Here is a 23,948-nt window from a genome sequence, read left to right as displayed (position 1 = left end):
TGTGTGTGTGTGTGTGTGTGTGTGTGTGTGTGTACATGTGTGTGTGACTTTAATTACCTTGCATCATCAGTTCCTTGAGCACCTCCTGTAGTCTGTGCAGCACAGGCACTGACACCTCATACAGAACCATCTCCTGCTGGGGCAGCAGACATTGGCCAAACAGTCCATCTACAGAATATAGAGAAAACAGCAGAACACATCAGAACACATCAGAACCCTCTCCTGCTGGGGCAGCAGAGACTGGCCAAACAGCCAACCTACAGAATATAGAGAACACAGCAGAACACATCAGAACCCTCTCCTGCTGGGGGCAGCAGACACATCTACAAAGCACAGAGAACACACACACGCATGCATATAAACACATATGCACGCGCACACAACTATGGTGATGTACTATGGTGATGTACTATGGTGATGTACTATGGAGATGTACTATGGTGATGTACTATGGAGATGTACTATGGAGATGTACTATGGAGATGTACTATGGAGATGTACTATGGTGATGTACTATGGAGATGTACTATGGAGATGTACTATGGTGATGTACTATGGTGATGTACTATGGTGATGTACTATGGTGATGTACTATGGAGATGTACTATGGTGATGTACTATGGTGATGTACTATGGTGATGTACTATGGTGATGTACTATGGTGATGTACTATGGTGATGTACTATGGTGATGTAGTATGGTGATGTACTATGGTGATGTACTATGGAGATGTACTATGGAGATGTACTATGGAGATGTACTATGGAGATGTACTATGGAGATGTACTATGGAGATGTACTATGGAGATGTACTATGGAGATGTACTATGGAGATGTACTATGGAGATGTACTATGGTGATGTACTATGGAGATGTACTATGGAGATGTACTATGGTGATGTACTATGGAGATGTACTATGGTGATGTACTATGGTGATGTACTATGGTGATGTACTATGGTGATGTAGTATGGTGATGTACTATGGTGATGTACTATGGTGATGTACTATGGTGATGTACTATGGTGATGTAGTATGGTGATGTACTATGGTGATGTACTATGGAGATGTACTATGGAGATGTACTATGGAGATGTACTATGGAGATGTACTATGGAGATGTACTATGGAGATGTACTATGGAGATGTACTATGGAGATGTACTATGGAGATGTACTATGGAGATGTACTATGGTGATGTACTATGGAGATGTACTATGGAGATGTACTATGGAGATGTACTATGGAGATGTACTATGGTGATGTACTATGGAGATGTACTATGGAGATGTACTATGGTGATGTACTATGGAGATGTAGTATGGTGATGTACTATGGTGATGTAGTATGGTGATGTACTATGGTGATGTACTATGGTGATGTAGTATGGTGATGTACTATGGTGATGTACTATGGAGATGTACTATGGAGATGTACTATGGAGATGTACTATGGAGATGTACTATGGAGATGTACTATGGAGATGTACTATGGAGATACTATGGAGATGTACTATGGAGATGTACTATGGAGATGTACTATGGTGATGTACTATGGAGATGTACTATGGAGATGTACTATGGTGATGTACTATGGAGATGTAGTATGGTGATGTACTATGGAGATGTACTATGGTGATGTACTATGGTGATGTACTATGGTGATGTACTATGGAGATGTACTATGGAGATGTACTATGGTGATGTAGTATGGTGATGTACTATGGAGATGTAGTATGGTGATGTACTATGGTGATGTACTATGGAGATGTACTATGGTGATGTACTATGGTGATGTACTATGGTGATGTACTATGGAGATGTACTATGGAGATGTACTATGGAGATGTACTATGGTGATGTTTGTGTGTTTGTAGATGTGCGAGTGGGTCTCGATGAGTCATCGCCCAGCTCTATTCTCTCTCTCACCCATTCTCTCTCTCTAACATACACATGGGGGAGAGACACTGCCGTCACCCGGGTGATGTCACTGTTGCCATGGAAACGGTGGGAAAGAGACGTGATTGGTTAAGAGCAGGTTGACGGAGAGAGGCCGTATGTTTACACACTGATGCTCAGAGTGTGCCTCATCGTACATGAAGGCACACACGCTCACACACACTTGCAAACACATTTGCACACATGCAGTTCTGTAGACAAAAATCAGGAAACACATGACAACTGCCATTGAGTTAATTGAGTATGAATAATGTAGTATTTCCTATGAGACAGTAGACAGCAGAACACCTGCCCATCACAACCGTCGAACTGGTTAACGTCATTATATGCATGAAGTCCCAAATGTCACCCTATTCCCTATATAGTGCACTACTTCTGCCCAGGGTCCATAGAATAGGGTGCCATTTGGGATGCACACTGGAACTGGGGAGCGAATACCATTTTAAAGACAGGATGTGACTGGTTACAGATTAAACAACAGATTCCAAGAGACAAGGTGCGTGAGACAAGGTCGGTGAAACAAGGGGGGATGAAACAAGGGGGGATGAGACAAGGGGGGATGAAACAAGGGGGATGAGACAAGAGGGGTGAAATAAGGGGGGAAGAAGGTGGGTGAAACAAGGTGGGATGAGACAAGAGGGGTGAAATAAGGGGGGAAGAAGGGGGGTGGAACAAGGTGGGATGAGACAAGGGGGGTGGAACAAGGTGGGATGAGACAAGGGGGGTGGGACAAGGGGGGTGGGACAAGGGGGGTGGAACAAGGAGGGATGAGACAAGGGGGGATGAGACAAGAGGGGTGAAATAAGGGGGTGGAAACAAGGGAGATGAGACAAGGGGGGAAGAAGGTGGGTGAAACAAGGTGGGATGAGACAAGGGGGGTGGAACAAGGTGGGATGAGACAAGGGGGGTGGGACAAGGGGGGATGAGACAAGCGGGGTGGAACAAGGTGGGATGAGACAAGGGGGGTGGAACAAGGTGGGATGAGACAAGGGGGGTGGAACAAGGTGGGATGAGACAAGGGGGATGAGACAAGGTGGGATGAGACAAGGGGGGTGGAACAAGGTGGGATGAGACAAGGGGGGTGGAACAAGGTGGGATGAAACAAGGGGGGTGGAACAAGGTGGGATGAGACAAGGGGGGTGGGACAAGGGGGGTGGAACAAGGTGGGATGAGACAAGGGGGGTGGAACAAGGTGGGATGAGACAAGGGGGGTGGAACAAGGTGGGTTGAGACAAGGGGGGTGGAACAAGTTGGGATGAGACAAGGGGGGTGGAACAAGGTGGGATGAGACAAGGGGGGTGGAACAAGGTGGGATGAGACAAGGGGGGTGGAACAAGGTGGGATGAAACAAGGGGGGTGGAACAAGGTGGGATGAGACAAGGGGGGTGGGACAAGGGGGGTGGAACAAGGTGGGATGAGACAAGGGGGGTGGAACAAGGTGGGATGAGACAAGGGGGGTGGAACAAGGTGGGTTGAGACAAGGGGGGTGGAACAAGTTGGGATGAGACAAGGGGGGTGGAACAAGGTGGGATGAGACAAGGGGGGTGGAACAAGGTGGGATGAGACAAGGGGGGTGGGACAAGGGGGGTGGAACAAGGAGGGATGAGACAAGGTGGGATGAGACAAGGGGGGTGAATGAAGGAGGGAAGACATAACGGACGAGGGGGGAAGGAAAGAGATACAGGGTGTGTGCTGTAGGTTTTACACTTAGCGGACTGTTTGTTTTAATACAGGGTGTCAAACTCTAGTCCTCCAACGCAGAGAGGAAGAGGCGAAGAGAGAGGGTTTACTCCACCTAAAGTCTGTCCAAGAAAATAAAACCAGGAAGTGAGGAATTTTTGTGTGGAGATCAATGAGAGTGTCGAATTTGGTCAACAACCTTTTTTATTGCTAATTTGCTACGTGAGGCTTATTCGATCGAATAGAGGTTTCGTAATGGTTAGGTTGTTATGAATGAACTGACATAAGTGGACGCATGTAGCATTTTGGCAACTTGATATGGAGTTTTGCCTGTTGTTCACAAGCGTATCTGTCCTCTGATTGGCTAGAATAGTGCCACCTTACAGAAATGACTGATGATTGGCTGAGAGAAATTGATGATAAAATGATTGTGGGGGCTGTCTTGTTGGACTTCAGTGCAGCTTTTGACATTATTGTGTTATGGCTTTATAATGTGGTTAAAGAGTTACTTGTCTAACATAACACAGAGGGTGGTGTTTAATGGAAGCCTATCAAATATAATCTAGTTATAATCAGGAATTCCCCAGGGTAGCTGTTTAGGCCCCTTGCTTTTTAAATTTTTACTAATGACATGCCACTGACTTTGAGTAAAGCCAGAGTTTCTATGTATGCGGATGACTCAACACTATACACGTCAGCTACTACAGCGACTGAAATGACTGCAACACTCAACAAAGAGCTGCAGTTAGTTTCAGAGTGTGTGGCAAGGAATAAGTTAGCCCTAAATATTTCTAAAACTAAAAGCATTGCATTTGGAACAAAACCCTCACTAAACCCTAAACCTCAACTAAATATTGTAATAAATAATGTGGAAATTGAGCAAGTTAAGATGACTAAACTGCTTGGAGAAACACTAGATTGTAAACTGTCATGGTCAAAACATATTGATGCAGTAGTAGCTAAGATGGGGAGAAGTCTGTCCATAATAAAGCACTGCTCTGCCTTCTTCACAACACTATCAACAAGGCAGGTCCTACAGGCCCTAGTTTCTACCTTCATAACAACACTATCAACAAGGCAGGTCCTACAGGCCCTAGTTTCTACCTTCTTAACAACACTATCAACAAGGCAGGTCCTACAGGCGCTAGTTTTGTCGCACCTTGACTACGGTTCAGTAGTGAGGTCAGGAGCCACAAAAAAGGACTTCAGAAAATTGCAATTGGCTCAGAACAGGGCAGCACAGCTGGCCCTTGGATGCACACAGAGAGCTAACATTAATAATATGCATGTCAATCTCTCCTGGCTGAAAGTGGAGGAGAGATTGACTTCATCCCTACTTTTATTTATGAGAGGTATTAACATGTTGAATGCACCGAGCTGTCTGTCTAAACTACTGGCACACAGCTCAGACACCCATGCACACCCCACAAGACATGCCACAAGAGGTCTCTTCACAGTCCCCAAGTCCAGAACAGACTATGGTAGGCACACAGTACTACATAGATCCATGACTACATGGAATTCTATTCCACATCAAGTAACTGACGCCAGAAGTAAAATTACATTTTAAAAACAGATTAAAAAACAACTTATGGAACAGCGGGGACTGTGAAGCAACACAAACATTAGCACGCATACACATGGAATTAGTATTGTAGATATGTGTTAGTGGTGGAGTAGGGACCTGAGGGCACACAGTGTGTTGTGTAATCTGTGAATGTATTGTAACGTTTTAAAACTGTATAAACTGCCTTAATTTTGCTGGACCCCAGGAAGAGTAGCTGGTGCTTTGGCAGCAGCTAATGGGGATCCATAATAAATACAAATAGCTGATCTCGACTCCACCTGCCTGCCTTCCATCTTTGAGGACATGTATTTCCATTATTAGAGAATTCACTCGACCATCTTGTCAACATAATAAAAAATCTTTGTCAAGAGTCAAAGTCTCTTCCTGTTTCCATTTCAACTTATTGATAAATTACTGTTACTGATTGGCTGGAGGCTACACACCTGATTTCCCAGGTCTAGACCACAGACTGATTGGACATTTGTGTAGCCTCCAGCCAATCAGTAACAGCTGAAATGGAAACAGGAAGAGACTTTGGCGCACGAGGACTAAGAATTTGACACCCCTGTCTTATTAAAGAACTGCCAACACCTCCTGGAGTGTCTGGTGACAGAGAGAGGATTGTATAGTGAGACAACGTGAAGAAGATGGGTTAGATAGAGAGATGGTGTTATGTCATACTGACCATCTGAGCATGGCTGGTCTCTGGGGCAGAGCTTCTTCTCAAACAGACAGCCTGAGAAGCACATGAAGAGGGGGAGGAGAAAGAGAGAGAGAGAGAGAGAGGAAAAGAAAGAGAGAAAGAGGGAGGGAGGGGAAGAACAGAGAGAGATAGAGAGGGAGGAAGAGACAGAGGAGGAAGGGAGAGAGAGATTTTCTATTATTTCAGATTTTCTGGCAATTGACAAAATGTCATGACAATAATGTACCCTTGAATTAAACTGGGGGAGGGAAATGAGAGAGCGAGAGAGAAAGAGAATTTAAGAGCCATTAAATTCTATAACCACCTAAAAAGAAGCGATTCCCAAACTTCCATAACAAAGCCATCACCTACAGATGGATGAACCTGGAGAAGAGTCCCTAAGCAAGCTGAGGACACTAAGCAAGCTGGTCCCGGGGCTCTGTTCACAAACACAAACAAAGCCCCAGGACAGCAACACAATTAGACCCAACCAAATCATGAGAAAACAAAAAGATAATTACTTGACACATAGGAAAGAATTAACAAAAGAAAACAGAGCAAGCTAGAATGCTATTTGGCCCTAACAGAGAATACACAGTGGCAGAATACCTGACCACTGTGACCGACTATTGAGAAAGGCCGCCGTAGGCAGACCTGGCACTCAAAAGAAGGCTATGTGCACACTGCCCCACAAAATGAGGTGGAAACTGCGCTGCACTTCCTAACCTCCTGCTAAATGTATGACCATAGTAGAGACACACACAGGGCATTAGGAAAGTATTGACCCTTTGACTTGTTCCACATTTTGTTAGATTACAGCCTTATTCTAAATTGGATTAAATAAAGCATTTTCCTCATCAATCTACACACAATACCCCATAATGACACAGCAAAAATAGGTTTTTAGACATTTTTGCAAATGCATTAAAGATTTTAAAAAACATAAATACCTAATTTAAATAAGTATTCAGACCCTTTGCTATGTTTCCATTGATCATCCTTGAGATGTTTCTACAACTTGATTGGAATCCACCTGTGCTAAACTTAATTGATTGGACATGATTTGGAAAGGCACACACCTGTCTATATAGGGTCCAACAGTTGACAGTACATGTCAGAGCAAAAACCAAACCATGAGGTCAAAGGAATTGCCCGTAGAGCTCTGAGACAGGATTGTGTCGAGGCACAGATCTGGGGAAGGGTACCAAACTATTTCTGCAGCATTGAAGGTCCCCAAGAACACAGTGGACTCCATATTTCTTAAATGGCAGAAGTTTGGAACAACCAAGACTCTTCTTAGAGCTGGCTGCCCGGCGAAACTGAACAATCGGGGGAGAAGTGCCTTGGTCAGGAAGGTGACTAAGAACCCGATGGTCACTATGATAGAGCTCCAGAGTTCCTCTGTGGAGATGGGAGAACCTTCCAGAAGGACAACCATCTCTGCAGCACTCCACCAATCAGGCATTTATGCCAAAAGGCACCTAAAGTACTCTCAGACCATGAGAAAACAGATTATCTGGTCTGGTGAAAGCAAAATTGAACTATTTGGCCTGAATGCCAAGCGTCACGTCTGGAGGAAACTTGGCACCATCCCTATGGTAATGCGTTGTGTTGGCAGCATCATGCTGTGGGGATGTTTTTCAACGGCAGGGACTGGGAGACTAGTCAGGATTGAGGGAAAGACGAACAGAGCAATGTACAGAGAGATCCCTAATGAAAACCTGCTCCAGAGTGCTCAGGACCTCAGACTGGGGTGAAGGTTCCCCTTCCAACAGGACAACGACTCTAAGCACACAGCCAAGACAATGCAAGGGTGTCTTCGGGACAAGTCTCTGAATGGACTTGAGTGGCCCAGCCAGAGGCCGGACTTGAAACCTATCGAACACCTCCCAAGAGACCTGAAAATAGCTGTGTAGCGACGCTCCCCATCCAACCTGACAGAGCTTGAGACGATATGCAGAGAAGAATGGGAGAAACTCTCCAAATACAAGCTTGTAGCGTCATATCCAAGATGACTTGAGGCTGTAATCGGCGTCAAAGGTGCTTCAACAAAGTAGTGAGTAAAGGGTCTGAATACTTATGCAAATGTGATATTTCAGTTGTTTATTTTTATACATTTGCAAAAAATTCTACAAACCTGTTTTTGCTTTGTCATTATGGGGTATTGTGTGTAGATTGATGAGGGGGGATTTAACACACACACACACACACACACACACACACACACACACACATATATATATACACTAGAATAAGGCTGAACGTCACAACATATGGAAAAGGTTTGTGGTCTGAAGACTTTCCGAATGCTCTGTATATTCCTCAGATTACACAGACCCACCAAGAATCCACATTCTGATAAACTCCCATATCTACTGGGTGAAATACTACAGTGTGCCATCACATCACAGCAGCAGTGTTTGTGACTTGAAGACTGAAGACTTTCTGAATGCTCTGTATATTCCTCAGATTACACAGACCCACCAAGAATCTGAAAACAAATCCACATTCTGATAAACTCCCATATCTACTGGGTGAAATACCACCGTGTGACATCACATCACAGCAGCAGTGTTTGTGACTTGTTGCCACAAGAACAGGGCAACCAGTGAAGAACAAGCACAATTGTAAATACAACCCATATTTATGTTTATTTATTTTCCCTTGTATACTTTAACAATGTGCACATCATTACTAAACTGTATAAAGCCATAAAATGACATTTGAAATGTCTCTATTCCTATGGAACTTTTGTGAGTGTAATGTTTACTGTTCATTTTTTACTTCACTTGCTTTGGCAATGTAAACATATGTTTCCCATGCCAATACAGCCCTTTGAATTGAGAGAGAGCAGGGTGTTGGATGGCAGACTGTGTGTCTGTGTGTCTGTATGTATGTATGTATGTATGTATGTATGTAGCAGACTGTGTGTGTGTGTGTATATATATATATATATATATATATATATATAAAGGAGGTAATGGGTGACCTTTACAGAGCTCCAGTCTGCTTGGGGAGGAAACACGGCCAGATGTGACACAACACGGCTGTACACACTGAGTGTGTGTATGCGTATGTGAGTGAGTTTGCATTCATGATTATGTGTGTACTGTATTACAAAAACAGAAGCGGGAGACAGACTGGCCTAGAGGGCTGTCTCTCTGTGGGGGAAATAATACGATTCCCCAGACACAAAGACAAGATCACAGACAAGACAAGAAGAAACATAGACGAGAAAACAGAGCATGTCTTTCCGTGCACCAGAAACAGTATTAGTTGTCTTTCAAATACTTTAGCTGCATTTGATTGAGTTTGCCTGGCGCCGAGCAACGGAACCAATGGAATAGTCGCAACGGTCCAAGTCCCGTCCATCTGCCACTTCAGGCAGGCACAATCAAAGGCTCAAAGTATTTGAAAGAAGTCAGATACTATTTGAATCCATGTCTGGATATATCTGCGATATGATGACTAATACACGCTGTATCCCTCCCTTTCTTCACACTCCTCTCTCTCTTCCTCTGTCCATCCCTCTCTCGTCTGTCTGCAGCAGAAGCAGGGGAGATTGTTCCCAAGCTAGAGTCCATCACAGACTGGACAAATCACTAGTGCACTGCCCCCGAGCCCCAAGAGCATGTCAATCAATCAACCGCATGCAGAAATACAGACCATCAATCCCAGGGGGCTAGGTCATAGTACATCTCTTGTTCTAGTAATGAGTATTGCTGTATCTTACATCTAAGAGAATATACTTTGGCCCTGCATTCTAGGCCTATTCTTAACTGTTGTACAGCACTGTGTTGTATCACGTATTTTACATTCTATCAGTTGGTGTGACCTTGTGATGTCATCTATGGCATTGTCCATTGTGTTCTACCTCAAGAAACTCAAGATGTGAAATAAGACCAATAAAGTGAAGTGACCTGGGTTGTAAGTATCATAGCAACAGTCATTTCAAACTGCGTGGCGTAATTCTCTGGGCTGTTTTTTTTGTTATTTCAGCTGTTCAGAAATATGAGGGAGAGATGTTACACACACAAGTTTATCGGGATTCTAGGTTCTTTCTGAGGAAGAGGCATGTACTGTAAGCTGATTATGTGTATCCCACAACAGTCAATAAAAGCTATTACAGCAGTCAATAATTAGCACAGGACTGTATCATGGCAACATTTGCTGCATTGTGCTGTATACATGCATGAGTCAGAGCTCCATAAACAAAAGAGTTCCAAACAGCATGGACATAATTATCACCTTGGATGTTTCCACCCCACACACACTTTATGAATCCAATCCCATAGTTAAACTCAGTCACATGACTGGGTGTTTCCTGTTCTTTCTCCACGATGATCTGAGTTTGTTTTCCTCCATCTCCCTTCCCCTAATCTCCTCCTCAAACTCTTTCTCCCTCTCCCCCTCAAACTCTCAAACTCACTCTCCCCCTCAAACTCTCAAACTCTCTCTGCCTCAAACTCACTCTCTGCCTCAAACTCACTCTCTCTCTCTCTCAAACTCTCTCTCCCCTTCAAACTCTCTCTCTCTCCCCCTCAAACTCTCTCTCCCCCTCAAACTCTCTCTGCCTCAAACTCACTCTCTCTCTCTCTCTCAAACTCTCTCTCCCCCTCAAACTCTCTCTCCCCTTCAAACTCTCTCTCTCTCTCTCTCCCCTTCAAACTCTCTCTCTATCCCCCTCTCAAACTCTCTCTCTATCCCCCTCTCAAACTCTCTCTCCCCCTCTCAAACTCGCTCTCTCTCTATCCCCCCTCAAACTCTCTCTCAGCCTACAGATGTGCTACCTTAATTTGACCCTGCTTCTCATAGCAGGAAAATGAAATTGGAATTATTATGTGGATTATAATTAATGGACATTTTTGTAGGGGTTGATACATTTTCCGTTGGTGCAAATCAGGTGGGTATTACATACTTTAGAAGCCTTTTAAAACCTTGACTACACTAAAATTTGCAGGATACATCTCTGCAACAACAGTGATCAAATTAAGATAGCAGATCTGTACCACTGGGAGTCAGGGCCTGGACAGAGGAAGTGGGGGAGCACTCTACGACACAAGGGCTATTTTTAATATGTTACTGCAACTACAATCATATCCTTTCATATCTGAAATGACAATAAAGTAATGGGCTATAAGTACAGGGATGGAGTGATGACAGACACGACATGTTGAGTTGAATAATGGTGAGTCTGGTGAGGCTTTGTCCATTTGAATTATCTTTTATAGCTTCAGATAAGAGTCTGAATCTCAAATTGTACCCTGTTCCCTACGGGCCTTGGTCAAAAGTAGTGCACTATATAGGGAATAGGGCCCTGGTCTAAAGTAGTGCACTATATAGGGAATAGGGCCTTGGTCAAAAGTAGTGCACTATATAGGGAATAGGGCCCTGGTCTAAAGTAGTGCACTACATAGGGAATAGGGCCCTGGTCTAAAGTAGTGCACTATATAGGGAACACGGTCCTAGTCTAAAGTAGTGCACTATATAGGGAATAGGGTGCCATTTGGGATGCACCCTTATATTTTACAGATTTAAAAGGGGTAATCTTAAACTTAGAAATGCCTCATGAGAATGTTGTACCCCATCAGAATCCAACATGATAAGCTTGATTTACTCCAATGTGAATGTAAACAAAACACTGTATAGCCTCAAAACATGGTTAAAACTGTCATTTGTATATAATTGATGGGCAAAATTTGAGAGTGGTTCCATTTCTCCAGCCACCCCATCCCTCAACTTTTTATCAAAACGGTGGCGGGGAGCCCTCTTTGTTATTGTTTCAACTGCGGATGGCCCTTTTAATCTTCAGAAAACAGACTTGTTTTTGTCCTCCGAGGTGTATATAGACAGATGGCCATGACAGGTGATGCTATGGGCTGAAGTCACACACCACCTGTGTCTCACCTCTCACTGTTTGACAACCTGAGAAATGTAAAACCCCACCAGATCTAACAAGTACCATATTGTGATTCATAACCATCAGTACCACCAGATTTAAAGACTATCATATTGTGATTCATAACCATCAGTACCACCAGATTTAAAGACTGTTATAATCTGATTCATAACCATCAGTACCACCAGATTTAAAGACTATCATTATGTGATTCATAACCATCAGAATAGGTGAGTTATACTTGATACATACGCGTGTATATGCCTCTTCAGCTTTGTTAGTGTTGTGTCTTAAACATGCTCAGTAAATTGGTCTGGCCATCCAACAAAATCTCCAAATACATTAGAATATATGCAGTTCTCACTCATTCCTGTTTATTCACATGGGGTGAAGCCATATGAATGAAGGATCCTTCAGGTAGTGACTACAGTTGTGGTGGTGAGTCACACCGATGGGGTACGCTACTATTGGTTTATTAGTTACCTGCACAATGTTAGGCCTACTGTTTCACTTCTGATAACTCCACAAACCGGCATGTCAAAAGGAAGGCAGTCATAGCCAGTTAGACATGGTATAATTCTCCTCAGATTGACACACACGGTAAGTAAGCAATAACCGCATTACAAGATAACCAACCGTGTCGAACAGCTGGAAATCAAGGAGGCAAAGTAATACATTTTCCCCTAGTGTGATGAACTAACAGTAGTCAGGTCTACATCTCACCAGAACTGAGTTAAGGTCAGTGTGTGTGCCTGCCTGTCTGCCTCCACAGCACAGGTTTAGCCTGCCCTACAGCACCGAAATGTCAAGCGGCCATCGACACAGAAAACAAGCGCACTGTTCTGAACCATCAGTGCTGAGTCTGCCGTCTGTCCATGGTTCTAAAATGACTGGCTATAACCAACGCACATGCCATTGACGTAGAGAGTATGTATGCACTGTCCATGGTACTGAAATGAGCGCGCAGGCGCAATTGATGTACAGTTCGAGGTGGTAGGATTGGCTGCAGCCTACATTGATAAACTGCCAGCGGTAGGATGGCTACATGAGAACAGGATCCAACTTTAGTAATTGAACTACTAACCAGCCTGGAGGGCGTGAGGTCATGTGTGGTAAGCAAGTGGGTGGTTGCAATCGCAGTATTACAGAATGGGCCTTGGTAAACCTATGACAGTGGTTGCCTAGGTTGTCATTCAATTTCCTTGCATTGGGTTGACATTGCATCAATAGCCAAGTGCATGTTGTTTAAACTTAGCGCAGTGCATTTTACCCAAATCAAAATGACATCGTCATCCACAAAAGCAAAAACACCAGACCAGTAGCCGACACAAAAACCAAACCCTAATCTTCTGACTTTTGAATGACGTGAAGAAACGCTCTCCCTCGCTCTCAAACAGTTTTGTTTTTATTGAGCGCGCGGAGCCAAAGCGTGGGGCACAGCAGGCTATTACTGGTCCTTGCTCCACTATTATTGCGGAGAGGAGCTATGATGAATCATGCCTGACGCTGTTTTCGCAAAACCCATCATTCAATCCAAGCAGAAGTCGACAGCCTCAAGTCACTAATCAAACCAAGTGTATTGTGAAGCAATTGTAGATTCAGCCTACATAGCCTCCAATAGCCTAAACAAACATAACTGACATCCAGAAATGATGTTGAATCACATCTGAATCTCTCAATTTCTTAACATTTGTAATGTATAAGTAAATTCACATTGTTTATAACACTATGCTACAATGCACAGAAAAGCAAAACAGTACGGTGAATGATACTAAAATAATTGAGCATATGTGGCTATATTCTTAGTTGCTATTCTGGCAAATCCAGTTTGAAGTAAGTAGCAGAATATGGCTCATGGACCCCGTCAATATATTGCATTGATTTATTCACTATACGCTATTGCCTTGGCTGAGATTTCTAAATGGCTGTGTATGTAGACCTGTTACCTGCCTCTGAGTGACTCAGTTCATTTCTCTCCCTTACCGTATCTGCTTGACATCCCCGTCTGATAGCACACCGCCATCACACATAACACGCTCCATAGTCGCTGAGATCCCATGGTTTTCCCCAAGACAGACAGAGCTGTTCAGCGGTGCGTTTTAAACCCTCATGATCCGTGTAAACTATCGGAGGGACTTTCTAATGTCGCACATCCACTCCGACTCCAAAGGAAGGACGTGGATTTTCGGCAGCTGAAGCGCACCAACTGTGAGTGAGACTGCAAGTGTTGCGAGAAATGTGTAAATCCCGGGATGCACGCTGCTTCGGATCAGGAACGGAAGGGGTTAGTCTTTCTGCATGGCTGGTTTACCTTTGGGAGACCCACCATTGCCTCATAGCCCACTAGGCGAAATTAATAAAGTTCAAGTCATTTTTACCATGTATTCCTCAGTTCCTCTAAATATACTGAGGAAAAATATAAACACAACATGTAAAGTGGGGTCATGTTTCATGAGCTGAAATAAAAGATCCCAGAAATGTTCCATACTCACAAAAAGCTTATTTCTCTCAAATTGTGCACACACACTTGTTTTACATTCCTGTCAGTGATAATTTATCCTTTGCCAAGATAATCCATCCACCTGACAAGAAGCTGATTAAACAGCATGATCATTACACAGGTGCACCCTGTGCTGGGGACAATAAAAGGCCACTCTAAAATGTGCAGTTTTGTCACACAACACAATGCCACACAACACAATGCCACGGATGTTTCAAGTTGAGGGAGCGTGTAATTGGCATGCTAACTGCAGGAATGTCCAACAGCGCTGTTGCCAGAGAATTGAATGTTCATTTCTCTACCACAAGCCACTTCCGACCTCATGTAACCATGCCAGCCCAGGACAGCTGATGAAACTGAGGAGTATTTCTGTCTGAAAAAAAAACCTTTGGTGGGGAAAAACACATTCTGATTGGCTGGGCCTAGCTCCCAAGTGGGTGGGCGTATGCCCTCCTAGGCCCACCCATGGATGCCCAGTATTGTGAAATCCATAGATTAGGGCCTAATGAATTTATGTAAATTGACTGATTTCCTTATATGAACTGTAAACTCAGTAAAACTGTTGTGTTTAGATTTTTGTTCAGAATATTTGTCAACATTGTATGTTGTTTCAGCACTGGTACTAGACTTGCTAAAGAGTGTGGGCCAAACACTTTATTTCAATTGGAGATCCAGTGCAACATCAGAGGCAGAGGTTAGAGAAGCAGGCCTCAACCAGAGGGTTGCCGGTTCGAATCCCAACTCAAGACGGGAAAATCTAGTGCGGAAATGCATCATCTGCCGTTGTGCCTTTAAGCAAGCGACTTAATTGGTCCAGGGGCACTGCAGTGCCCATTGCGTCCAGCCTTTAGGACTATATGTGTGTGGAATGAGTGAGTGAACAAAAACAAGGGAAGGAGAGAGGATGTGTAGATTAAAAATGTATTATTTTATAAACCATTTCAGTTCATCAGAAACATAATTTGAAGGAAACTTTCCTTGCCTCTGAATGTGTGCAAAACGTTCTGCTGTAGCACTGTGTGTCATGTGAGTATACAAATAACACCGTGTGTAGAGAGACCCAGAGGAGGACATCTGTCTGTCCTTCTGTCCATGCTGTGTCCTTCCCCCAGGCTAGTCCACAGTCACCATGTCTCTCACAGTGGGGAAGAGCTCAAAGAAGCCCTGGTAAGAACAGACGGAAGACACATCATCATACATCAACATAGTGAGACATTATGGTTCACTATGTCTGGTCAGATTACAACACAATTAGACCCATAGAATGTACGGACTGTCTGATACCACTTTCACACTAACATGCTGTTCCCACACTGTGCTGGCTCTGATATTTTCCTTCCACATTGTCCAGCAACTACAGTAGATGTGTACCCAGGCCAGGCAGAACCGCTTGGCTCAGTTTGGCTCATAGAGAAACAGCAGAGTGAAAAGGGTGGGTCAGGGTCAGGGGGTCATTCCAAAGCCACATTTTCCTAATTGACAAGCATTCAAGAGAATTGGAAATTTAGTGTACATCCTGAATTGACCCCAACCCTGGAGTGGGTTAGTACAGGGTCCAGTACCTTGAATAGGTTGGTAGACTGGAGCACATCTCCCTGATGGAGTGGGTTAGTACAGGGTCCAGTACCTTGAATAGGTTGGTAGACTGGAGCACATCTCCCTGATGGAGTGGGTTAGTACAGGGTCCAGTACCTTGATTAGGTTGGTAGACTGGAGCACATCTCCCTGATGGAGTGGGTTAGTACAGGGTCCAGTACCTTGAATAGGTTGGTAGACTGGAGCACATCTCCCTGATGGAGTGGGTTAGTACAGGGTCCAGTACCTTGAATAGGTTGGTAGACTGGAGTACTCCAGAGGTGCAGCACATCTCCCTGATGGAGTGCATGGCCAGCTGGGGGGCACCGATGTCCAGCACGGGGATCCCCAGGCGGGAAGACAGGATGGGGCCGATGGTGGTCCCACAGGGGCTGTCGTTACGCACCATCACATCCTGGGGCCACAGAAACAGGGTCAGGAGGGTAATGAATTAACACACGCTTACTAGGTACAGTTGAAGCATCTGTGGAGAGAATAAAACACATGTACTGTTACATTCAGATTTATTGATTACATTTCCATGTGCCATGGATGCCCATTAATCACTCAGACATACATTGGATGTCAGCTGTGTGGGGAAACTCAACATGAGTCAGAACTGGAACTGTCATTCCTGCCTCTCTGCTATTTAAATCTGGCTTTACAGCGGTCCATTCCTCTGAGTCCATATGGGGGTGAATGAGTGCACACTTCAGGGAGGGAAATGGACCAGAGCGGTAGTTTCACCAGGCCCTGAGGTGAATAAAGTGCCCTTGTGGGAGCGGAACATCCTTCATCTACTCTTAAGATGCAGACGTTCTCATTTCAGTCTCCCTCATCTCTCCCATAAACTTGGTTTAAAATAACCCCTACCCCACTGCACTAAGGCTAGGTTTAAATCCCCTCCACCCCACTCCCCACTGCACTAAGGCTAAGTTTAAATCACCATTACCCCACGGCTTGGTTTAAAGAACCGGCTTGGTTTAAATCCCCACTACAGAACCGGCTTGGTTTAAATCGCCACTACAGAACCGACTTGGTTTTTATCCCCACTACAGAACCGGCTTGGTTTAAATCCCCACTACAGAACCGGCTTGGTTTAAATCGCCACTACAGAACCGACTTGGTTTAAATCCCCACTACAGAACCGGCTTGGTTTAAATCCCCACTATAGAACCGGCTTGGTTTAAATCCCCACTACACCACCGGCTTGGTTTAAATCCCCACTACAGAAACAGCTTGGTTTAAATTCCCACTACAGAAACGACTTGGTTTAAATCCCCACTACACCACGGCTTGGTTTAAATCCCCACTACAGAACCAGCTTGGTTTAAATCCCCACTACAGAACCGGCTTGGTTTAAATCCCCACTACACCACGGCTTGGTTTAAATCCCCACTACAGAACCGGCTTGGTTTAAATCCCCACTACACCACGGCTTGGTTGAAATCCCCACTACAGAACCGGCTTGGTTTAAATCCCCACTACACCACGGCTTGGTTTAAATCCCCACTACAGAACCGGCTTGGTTTAAATCCCCACTACAGAACCGGCTTGGTTTAAATCCCCACTACAGAACCGGCTTGGTTTAAATCCCCACTACAGAACCGGCTTGGTTTAAATCCCCACTACAGAACCGGCTTGGTTTAAATCCCCACTACAGAAACGGCTTGGTTTAAATCCCCACTACAGAAACGGCTTGGTTTAAATCCCCACTACAGAAACGGCTTGGTTTAAATCCCCACTACAGAAACGGCTTGGTTTAAATCCCCACTACACCACTGCACTTTCTTCACCTCAGCACTACTTTGCTAGGAGATGTGCTCCTTGCAGAGTGGATTTAAGAAACAAGATCACAAACCCGCGCAGTGCACCAAGCACACACAGAAACAAGTATGTATGAACAAATCACACGCGCACACACACACACGCCAATTACCTGAAGAGGCACACCAACACGACTGGCGATCTCTCTCAAGATGGAGGCTGTCACAGCCGTAGTGGCATAGCGCTGGTTACTGTTGAATTTAACTACAGGACCCTGAGAGAGAGGACATTCAGACAATCACACTGACTACAACTTCAGATATCTGTATAGAAAACATACATACATGTATAGCATGTCTGCCACAAATATTACACAGGTCCACCATGACTATTTTACCTAAATCTTAAGCGTAGACATTTTTTGTAGAAGATTCCAACAATATGTCCACCAGTTGTAATGTGGGTTTTCAGTGCGTATTGCTGAGGGGGTAATTTGAGCTCTGTACCTTGTGGAAGGCTGGTCTGTGGTTTTCATCATGCTTCTCCCTAGGGTGAAAATTAAAGTCGATTAAAACTATAAACACAGCAAACATCTTTCAAACTGTCTTCTGGTCCCAGCTGGCACAAAAACAGTACAACAGCAGTCAATTATATATCAAATATGATATAAATATATCATAAATAAATGAGACTATTATTCCCCAGGTATACTGTACACTGACTGGTAGTTGGGATGTTGTTCTTGAACCTGACTGGTAGAGACAGTGTGAATGTTAGTATGTTTTCTATGGGGAGTAACATCCCAACTACCAGTCACACTTTAGAAAAAGGGTGGAGAATCAGGACACAACCTCTGACTGGTAGTTGGGGTGTTACTAGAGACAGAGGTTGTGTCCTGATTCTCCACCCTTTTTCTAAAGTGTGACTGATAGTTGGGATGATGTTCTAGACCCTGACTGGTAGTTGGGATGATGTTCTAGACCCTGACTGATAGTTGGGATGATGTTCTAGAACCTGACTGGTAGTTGGGATGATGTTCTAGAACCTGACTGGTAGTTGGGATGATGTTCTAGAACCTGACCTCACTTGCACACTTTCTGTCATGGATCTAAAAACATTTGGTGTAATAATGGGCAGGAAGGGAGGCTCCACCATTAAATCCATGGCAGGAAGTAGACACTTTGGGAAAATGGTGGAGAATTGGGATGCAACCACAGAGTGATTAACAGTACGGCGTTTCTATAGGGAGTAGGAGTAAACTGACTGGTAATTGGAGTGTTACTATAGAGACTGGAGTGATTGACAGGTTACTGTATGGTACTGACTGGTAGTTGGGGTGCAGGGCGTGGGCCATGTCGGCGCTGATCATGAAGGAGCGTGGCACCGCCTGCTGGAAGGCTGTGAGGTTGGTGGGGGAGGAGGACAGTCGACTCAGGATCAGCTCTGTCAGGTTGGACGCTGCCCCCTGGGCGCTCTCTGACCCCACCTACAGGCCATAGGGGGAAGTGTTAAGTTTCGCCAAACCAGTTCCCTCCTGTAGGTTTATACTTCAACCCTGTTCCTGGAGAGCTACCCTCCTGTAGGTTCACACTCCAACCCTAATTTAGAGCACCTGATTCTATTAATTAGCTGGGTGATAGGCTAAATCAGTCATTTTACAACTGGGGTCTAAACCTACACTACAGGATGGTCTCTCTACCAGGAACAGGGTTGGAGTCTAAACCTACAGGAGGGTATCGCTCCAGGAACAGGGTTGGAGAGCCCTGAGTTAGATATACAGAGGCCATATTGACAAAACATCTCAGAGTAGGAGTGCTGATCTAGGATCAGTTGTACATTTTTAATTAATCAGAGGGGGAACCTGATCCTATATCAGCACTCCTTATCAGAGATACTTTGTGAATATGTCCCCAGGGGTTTTTCCTAACCACCAGAAAACCCTGGGCCCTAGTTATAGTTCATAGCTATAGGCCAGTGAAGGAGAAGCCCTAGCTCTACACAGAAGGAATTTAGCCAACACAGGACTGGGGGACCGACCTCTTCATTGTCAAACAGAGTCACCATCCTGATGTTGGGGTCTGTGGCCAAAGAGTCTCCAGAGATGCAGGAGTCCATCAGAGCCTAGTGGACAGAGGAAAAGAGGGTAAAGGTTAGGGGAATGAAGGTTAAGGTTAAAGAGGAAGTAGAGGTTAGGAGAATGAATGGTAAGGTTAAAGAGGACGTTCACATTATGGTGGTAGTCACGTTCCGATTCCTCTCGTCCCTCTCACACACCGGAGGAAAAGATGTGAGGTTGCTACTCTCAGAGCTGTACTTTGAGAAGGAGACCGGTTTCAACAACCGGTCTCCTTCTCAAAGTACAGCTCTGAGAGTAGCAACCTCACATCTTTTCCGCCAGGTGGCTGGTGTTAGTGTCTGGAGGTGGAGTGTTGAGTTGGAACAGAGGAGGCTCACCTGCAGGGCACAGTAGCAGCTGTGGAGGTTGTCCAGACGGGGGGAGTAGATGAACTCTTCAAACACACCTCCAATTGCCTATGCAGCAGACACACGTCAGTAATCTGTTATCGATGTCATTAACAACAGAGGGGGTGGAGGTGGAGGAGAGGAGACTCACCCCTGGCTGAGTGTCAGCCAGACACAGCTCAAAGTCCAGCAGGGCCTCAGGCTGAACGTCCAGCTCTGAACACAGCACCTTGACCAGGGCCGGGTGGTGCTTCTCTGCCTGGACGAGTGAGAGAGATGGAGAAATGTACTAAAGGCCTACTGAAGTTGTGTAAGGCAAGTGATTGATTAGTGTGTGTGGTACATTGGACTGTGTATAACTATCTAGTACTGCAGAGTGTACAGTGAGAGATATGGATAGTTAAGAGTCTTACAAAAGTGGTGGCATCGCAGGCATCCCCAGTGGAACAGCAGCCAGTCTCCAACTCCTCCTGTACAGCAGTGGCTAGGATGGGCACTCTGTCACACACACAGTTACTAAACACTTATTTTCCTGTCCAATTCATGTTTGTTCTCCTGGTCCCTTGAGGGGTGTATCTCAATAGTCTATAGTGGTCTCCTCCCCTTCAATTGCACTGATGTGAAAGAACAGAACAGGTGACAGAAAATTCCAGCCATACTGCCTTCACCTGTCCTGTCGTCAGATCAGTGTAGATGGAGGAGAGGAAGCCAGTTCAGACTTCTGACATGCAACCTGGGACTTACAGGTGGTTCTCCTTGTTGGGGCCGAAGGAGTCGTTGATGTCCCTCTGGAGGTGGATGGCCAGGTGGGGGATCCTCATGATCGGCCGGGGCACGTGAACCAGACGATGGACCAGCTTATCTCCAGTCTGCACCACAATAACACAACAACTCCCATGTAAGGTCCTCTCACAAACACACCTCCATTCTCCAGACACACTTCAACACATAGTTCATGAGAGTTCAGAAACCTAAGAAATGGGCCAACCTTAATGTTTCAGTTGTGAATGAAGGGTTAGATGGGTAGGGTTACATTGCCATACCTTGACCATAACACGACCGGCGATGGTCAGATCCCGGTCGAACCAGGTGTTCCAGATTCCTCCTCCGTAGCACTCCACCCCGACCTGCAGACAGCCCTGTTTGGTCTTCTTGGACCGTGGCTTAATCTGAATCAACCACACAGAGAGAGAAGGGTGTCAAGTTAGCGACCAAATACAAGTATGACCTACTATCCACAGTGGTTGGCGGTGTTAGCCCTGGGTCGTGTTCAGTAGGGTACACCGTAGCAAATCAATTTGCAACAGAAAACTAAAACATTTGTTCTTAAATGGACAAGTTCAGACATTACCTGACTGTTTCAAAACGTTTTGTCCCTAATGAACACGGCCCAGTCATTTTCCCAGCGTGTCCCAAGTGTAGAATTTCATCCTTACCCTCAGACAGGGGCTGTCTGTGTGTGCTCCAATCATAGTGAAGCCATTGCCTGGCTGGAAATGTCCACCCACAGCAAAAGCGATGATGGAGGAGTAGTTACGGGTCACAAAGTACTGTTGAGAGAAGAGGAGTAGTTAGTTCTCAATCAAGCGCAGTTTGAAAGAAAACAATGTGGAAGGACCACCAGAGGGCAGGCTGGGCTCACAGATAGTAGCCCAACAAGGCATGGGAGACAAGGTAACCAGAGGCAATTAAGCACAGCTGACGGTACTAATTACATATTCTTCTTCCCCTATAAGAGAGAGTATGGAACCAGCAGGGAGGGGGAAACTATCTCTGGAAGATGGCCACCGAGAGAGAGAGGAGCTATCCAGGAAGAACCACTAAGACGGTGACAATCCCGTGACTTTTTGTTGTAGTTTAAAGATAATCCTATTGTGTTCTTGTGTCATCTGGAGAAGAAGATGTATGTTTTTCCTTGGGAGATTTTCATTGATTATGTTGGAGTGTTTGTGTTGACCAAATGCCCTCAATAGAGAACTGTGTTCAATCAAGAAACCTACTCCTGACTCGTTTATTCCACCTTCCCGCTTTAGAGTGACGCCCAATTACTTACAACAAATACTATTTGAACCCAGGCCTGATCCCTATATGATGAAGCCCTATAAAGCTGTGTAGACTGGAACCTCCATGTACTGACTGACCTTACTGGCAGGCTTGATGTTCCACTGCTCAGTCTCCTTCAGCTCAGTAAAGCCAGCCCCCAGCAGACGGGACTTACACTCTTCAACCACTGCTCACAAACAGGACAGAGTGAAAAGAGCAGGACATTAACTTCAAGCCACCTCGTTCCTTTTATGAGTTACAGCCTGTGAAACCAGGGGACATATCAATTAATTGACTGATAACAGCAGGGGTGCAATTTTCATTGGGGACGGGCATGTCCCTCCCACATTCTGATATGGCATTTTTGTCCCCCTCAGTTTTATAATTGGAATGTGATACTAAATGAGGCAATGGTATGCTTAAGGACCATGCAGACACCTCCGGGCGGCCGGGTAGGCTGTTTGGAGTGTTTATCAGACTTGATTAAAAAAAAATACAAATAAAAAAAGTTACCCCCCCCCCCCACTTCTGAAACCAAAGTTGCACCCCTGGATAATAGAGTGGCTTTGAGAGATCTCAGGAAGGATCTAGGCCAAGGATAGTGTGAATGGACTGTACATGGATCAGAGTGCAAAGGTAGGCTGCACAATAAAACTGGCATCAGTACAGGCTCAGAAAGAGGACATTTGCCTGCAAGATATCTATCCCATGGCAATGTCCATGGAAGGTAGTCTCCCAATGTTCCATGCTCTTGATCAAAAATGTATTTAGTGTTGACACTGGATTTACAGTATTTCTCTTTGTCCCTATATTGTGCCGTGACATGACTTGTTTCTGACCGTGGTATGGAGACACTCCTTTGTTCACGAACTGCAGGAACTCCTTGGCAGCAGTCTGCACAGCTTCCTTTGAACTTTTCATGATCAGTGACTAGAGAAAGCAGGAGGATAACGTTACACGCCATGAACGACACAGCGTTGCATTGGCAAGCGAAACAGAAAGAGAGATTAAAGTTTCTGAGCAGCAAGCAAAATACAATTCAGCAAAAGTCAGTGTTATAACATATGTCATAGACTGTATGATTAGTCCAAAAACAGAATAGACGTTAAAGCTGACTGCAGAATAGACAGTAGGCTAATCGTTGCTTGCTAGGTAACGTTAGCTAGCCAGCAAACACAGACATTTATCAAGCAAAACCGAATAGATAGCTAACTTGTGCAGTAGACACGGCAAACAAAGCTTCCAAAAGTCAAACCAGACTGCTCTGAGCTAGCTACAATTAACGTTACTAATATGCCAACAGCCAAATCATAATTTATGGTGCTTACCTGCATAAATGTTTAACTGGACTGTTAAACTCTGTACCCGGTGTAAAGCACACGGGAGACCTCTGACAGATTTAGTAAAGACCACCGATGTAGAATCTAACAATGGACAATTTGAAGGGAGGAGAACGTGGTATTGCCCTCTGCTGGCCAGGAGGTAAAACAACATTGTTGGCTGTTTCGTGGCCAGAGATTGTTGAGGAAACAACCACAAATGCTCTGAAATAAGCTAGCCATTCTTGATAAACCTATTTAACTTATTTGACAAGATTACATATATTAGGATGACCACTCCTTGGTTACCCAGCATCTATCTCCCCAGTTGATGCTGCAGTGCAGACTGATCAGTTCTGTCTCTGTGCTAGCTGCCCACCCAAATACTCAGCATCCTTGGTCAAGTTCTGGCTCAGCTGCCTCAGCTGCCTGCTAGTTGCCTGCTGCATCTCCTTGATGAAGGGCAATCACTGCTAACAGGTCAGCTCCACTGTC

At 44.8% G+C, this 23,948-nt stretch overlaps 2 protein-coding genes across 6 annotated transcripts in view; both read right to left on the bottom strand.

Moving 5' to 3' along the window:
- The window catches only part of LOC110495547 (receptor-type tyrosine-protein phosphatase-like N), a 45,262-nt gene extending 31,175 nt beyond the window's left edge, over positions 1-14,087 (bottom strand). For 2 of the 5 annotated variants that reach the window (XM_090207427.1, XM_090207431.1), the window contains exons 1-3: positions 13,770-14,087; positions 5,891-5,941; positions 58-168 (exon numbers count right to left, since the gene is read on the bottom strand). In XM_090207427.1, coding sequence (XP_090063553.1) covers positions 58-168; positions 5,891-5,941; positions 13,770-13,845 — 238 coding nt within the window. In that variant the 5' untranslated portion in view covers positions 13,846-14,087. Of the gene's footprint in view, positions 1-57; positions 169-5,890; positions 5,955-13,769 lie in introns of those variants that run through there. The other 3 variants (XM_090207430.1, XM_090207432.1, XM_090207428.1) reach the window with 3 other exon arrangements.
- A 1,106-nt stretch (positions 14,088-15,193) lies between these two features.
- LOC149975414 (aspartyl aminopeptidase-like) lies at positions 15,194-23,570 on the bottom strand. Its single transcript, XM_090207426.1, has 15 exons — positions 23,463-23,570; positions 22,974-23,064; positions 22,233-22,321; positions 21,528-21,641; positions 21,135-21,260; positions 20,836-20,960; positions 20,505-20,589; positions 20,243-20,350; positions 20,083-20,160; positions 19,666-19,749; positions 18,954-19,114; positions 18,135-18,174; positions 17,801-17,902; positions 16,109-16,276; positions 15,194-15,450 (listed from the first exon to the last, which is right to left on the bottom strand). Exons 1-15 carry the CDS (start codon positions 23,466-23,468, stop codon positions 15,400-15,402), a joined length of 1,428 nt encoding a protein of 475 aa, XP_090063552.1. The 5' UTR covers positions 23,469-23,570; the 3' UTR covers positions 15,194-15,399.
- Between the last annotated feature and the right edge of the window lie 378 nt (positions 23,571-23,948).

This window comes from Oncorhynchus mykiss, chromosome 18 (assembly GCF_057628025.1).
Source record: "Oncorhynchus mykiss isolate SJ-2025 chromosome 18, ASM5762802v1, whole genome shotgun sequence".
Lineage (NCBI taxonomy): Eukaryota > Metazoa > Chordata > Actinopteri > Salmoniformes > Salmonidae > Oncorhynchus > Oncorhynchus mykiss.
This window is presented reverse-complemented; position numbering and strand designations above follow the sequence as displayed.